Source organism: Leiobunum rupestre, chromosome 9 (genome assembly GCF_980474605.1).
Source record: "Leiobunum rupestre chromosome 9, qqLeiRupe1.1.hap1, whole genome shotgun sequence".
Taxonomy (NCBI): domain Eukaryota; kingdom Metazoa; phylum Arthropoda; class Arachnida; order Opiliones; family Sclerosomatidae; genus Leiobunum; species Leiobunum rupestre.
The window spans coordinates 59,119,525-59,122,910 of record NC_143392.1 but is presented as its reverse complement, the minus strand read 5'-3'; the positions used below and the strand labels follow the sequence as shown (position 1 = coordinate 59,122,910).

The 3,386-nt window shown below is 34.6% G+C and overlaps 1 protein-coding gene across 1 annotated transcript; it reads right to left on the bottom strand.

Annotated features, from left to right (window-relative positions):
• Positions 1-303: 303 nt before the first annotated feature.
• LOC149931620 (uncharacterized) lies at positions 304-1,958 on the bottom strand. The gene is made up of 7 exons (XM_090158019.1): positions 1,788-1,958; positions 1,603-1,621; positions 1,457-1,560; positions 1,188-1,374; positions 867-1,118; positions 478-643; positions 304-421 (listed from the first exon to the last, which is right to left on the bottom strand). Exons 1-7 carry the CDS (start codon positions 1,956-1,958, stop codon positions 304-306), a joined length of 1,017 nt encoding a protein of 338 aa, XP_090014145.1.
• Positions 1,959-3,386: the final 1,428 nt, after the last annotated feature.

Sequence of the window (3,386 nt, the reverse complement as noted above, 5' to 3'; positions counted from 1 at the left end):
TTATATCCTTTTTAAAACCAAATTTATTTTTAATTAAAACGCTTATGTTGTTTATAAGCTGCAACTGCTTCTTCCTTATTGGGGTGCTCATATTGGCTCGCTAATGGTTTTGGAGTTTGAGGCAAAGATAAATAAGATTTATTAAGCCCATCTTCGTAACTGTCATCTGCGCTTTCTATCAATTATTCCAACAATTTATCCACATAGCCTATTAAATAATAACATACAAATTAAATTTTAATTTTGTAAAATTCAAATTACAACAACAGTACCATATGTTGATGCTTGCATAATTGGCTTCATTTAAAAATTTCCACCCTTAGCTTTTGGGTAATAAACGACCCAACGAAGCTTAGCATCTTTCCTTCTCGCTTGCATTCTCCCGGAGTTTTCGTTAAAATGCAATGCTGCAAGAAGCAATCTGTTGGATAACACCAAGTAAACCTCAATACTACATCATAATATCAATCAACGTACCGTGCTTGCATTCCCAAATTAGAGTATTGCGTATTCTTGGGTGCAAAATGTACAATTACGGCATGGAATGCTTCTACTGATGAAGTCTGGTCGCCATACGAAAGATGAAATACATCTTTCTTGAAACCTTTCACAATTTTTTTCAAGAATCCAAACGCTGGAGTATCTAAAGTCAATTGATATTTAGGACAATATTTTTAAATTTTCACAAGTCAATTCTAAGGGGCCAACCGCTGCCCAAAAATCGACACTGATTACGAGAGTACAAAAGTGAGTACAGCCTTTGGTAGTGCTAAATCTGTAATCAGTTACATAAACACTTTAGAATGGTCAAAGCTACAGGCTTGTACACCGATTATGCCAAGTGATCCGCCCCTCTGTCAATTCACCTGGTAATATCCAATTTTTGTTTCCATGTTGGTCTAATTGGCCATGCTCGCATTGATCAAAAAGTCCACCATGCCCTGTATAGACGTTTCCTACATGACGTAAAACAGAGAGCCATTTATCTTGAATCAGCGTCCCATTTCCATCACTGGATGATGCACACCAATATAAATGATTTTGAATACTTTGGCACCAGTCAGAAAGTATTTCACATCCCTTTTTCTTTGCGCATGTCATTATTTTAGTCTTTAAAGCTTTAAATTTATAGAAAATAGATTAAATTCAAATTTATGAAATTGTTTTTAAAAAACGTCAAAACCAACATTTTACCATGTGCCAACAGTCAAATAAATGTGTAATTTTAGGACATTCCTTCTTTAAAAAGGCACGGAATTGTATATGTCGATCTGTTACAATGGACGATATTGTAAATCCATTTCTCCATAAATCTGCGAGTCCAATTTTAAAGCCTTCTAATTCCATGGCAACGCTGTTTGTTACTTGGTTACTCTGCATATGAAAAAATATTAGATTGAACTTAGTTGTAACGAGGTCAACAACATTTGAGTGTTGGCTCAAATATTTGGTTTACCTGAACTAGAACCAAGTGAATTATCTTCTTTATTTTGGTTTCTAGGAACGTATAGCTGCCATATTTTGCACAAAAGCCAGGGCTATCCATTCGTGCATCTCCTCCTAAATGTCAATCCGTCCCTCGTAGCATATTAAAGTTTGAACTTTGTTCAGATTTCCAAACCTGAATAAAATTGAAAATTGAGGTACGTGGTTTTGACGCTAAGTAATGAGTTACGTGGTTTTGACGCTAAGTTATGAGTTACGTGGTTTTGACGCTAATTAATGAGTTACGTGGTTTGGACCCTAAGTATAAATTGAGACCGCACTCTCAGGCTCAGGTTACTCACCTCGGTTATGGTTTGAAAGAGGTAGTTTTGTTGAATTCGAAAATATGTACGGCGGTCAAAAATTTTAATTCCTGCAATTTTGAAGAGATGTAAAGCTTGAGTGGGATTAAGACCGGAGAAAAGCATAGCAGCAGCAATCAAAATGTTTCCCAATGTCTTTCTGGAGAGCATGGGCGGACTTTTCTAAATCCGCACATGTTTTTGGGTGCAAACTGCTTTCACAGTAAGTAAAGAGCCGGAAGTTGTTTTTTGTTACAGTAAAAGGTGACAAACATTGTAAACAAATTTGAAAAAACTGTAATATGGAAGCTTCAAATACCCCAAATTTTCTACTAAATGTGGCATCCCTTATGTCCTAATCAAATTCCGTAGCACTAAAAACAAAAAAAATTGTCAAATATATTAAATTTACTTACGTTATGACATCATCTTCATTTAATTCAGATAGTGTATAATGTCGAAATCATTATTATAATCGTTGTAGATGGATGAAATGATAGGGTCCAGGTTTTCATTAACTTCAACACTATTTGAACTAGTTTGGCATCCCATATTAGCGACAGTTCGCAAATAAGTTTTTACTCTTTCTGCGATATGGTTTGACTACTTGTATTTGCGATAGTAATAGTGAGTGACTCAATTCCTTCCTAATAAAGGGCAAAGTAAATAATTACAATAAATAACTAAAATAAACTATTATGATTTCACCGATTTGCGCTGGTGCTGAGTCTTCAACTTGCATATCAATAACAGTGTTGTTTGGTAATGCCCCACTTTTTAAACTCACCTGTGTTTGAGGTAAACTTACGTTTGAAGACATTAAAAGCCTTAGAGTTTCTGGATTCTTTGAAAAACATTCCGCCGAAAAATGTTATGAACATATTCTACTTGACTTTTTCACTATTAAGTTTCCAGAATTCATTTGCAAATTCACAAGCCACTTTTGTTTACGAGTTTGATTTGAGGGGAAAGAATGGAACGATAAACGCGTTTGGTTGCTATTGTTCTTACAACTAGGAACAGCACAGTACATTTTCGCGTTAGGTCTTGGAGTATTGCTTTGTGGTGGCATTTTACCTTGATTATAAACGAGTTATAAATGCAACCTAAAATAAAATTAACTTAAAATTTCCTTTTACGGAGATTAAATATTAATAATTTACAATAAATACCTTGTTCTAATCCCTCTTGAAATATTGTAAACAATAGCTAATGTAATCAACGAGCCCCAACGACTTTACCGAACTTTTGCAATTATAAAATAACCTTACTCTTCAAAACTCCCGGTTTAATCCTACTAAAAACTGGAATGGAAAGCACTGCGAGAAACGCTGTTGTAACTTACGAGTAAATCCTCTTCTAAAATTTTATCCCCCCCTCCACGTAAACCGGCTCGAGTTCTCGACCAAATATGACGTAGTTTGCGGGGAAGATAACATTTCACAAATATTTTAAAGTAAATTTTCATAAATAAAGACTTATTTAAAGTGGTAAAACATATATATTTTCGGATTCACGGCATTCTACTCTATCCAATGAAGGTTATTAAGTCAATAAATTTAACTTTGCTCCAAGCTGTCACTATCTCTTTAACCATTA

Bases quoted from the DNA above. Each gene is read 5' to 3' on its own strand.
- LOC149931620 (XM_090158019.1), bottom strand. From the start codon at position 1,958: ATGCTCTCCAGAAAGACATTGGGAAACATTTTGATTGCTGCTGCTATG. The intron at 1,375-1,456 runs GTAAACCAAATA...TTTCATATGCAG, and splicing joins TTCACTTGGTTCTAGTTCAG to AGTAACCAAGTAACAAACAG. The intron at 422-477 runs GTACGTTGATTG...GTTATCCAACAG, and splicing joins AATTTGGGAATGCAAGCACG to ATTGCTTCTTGCAGCATTGC.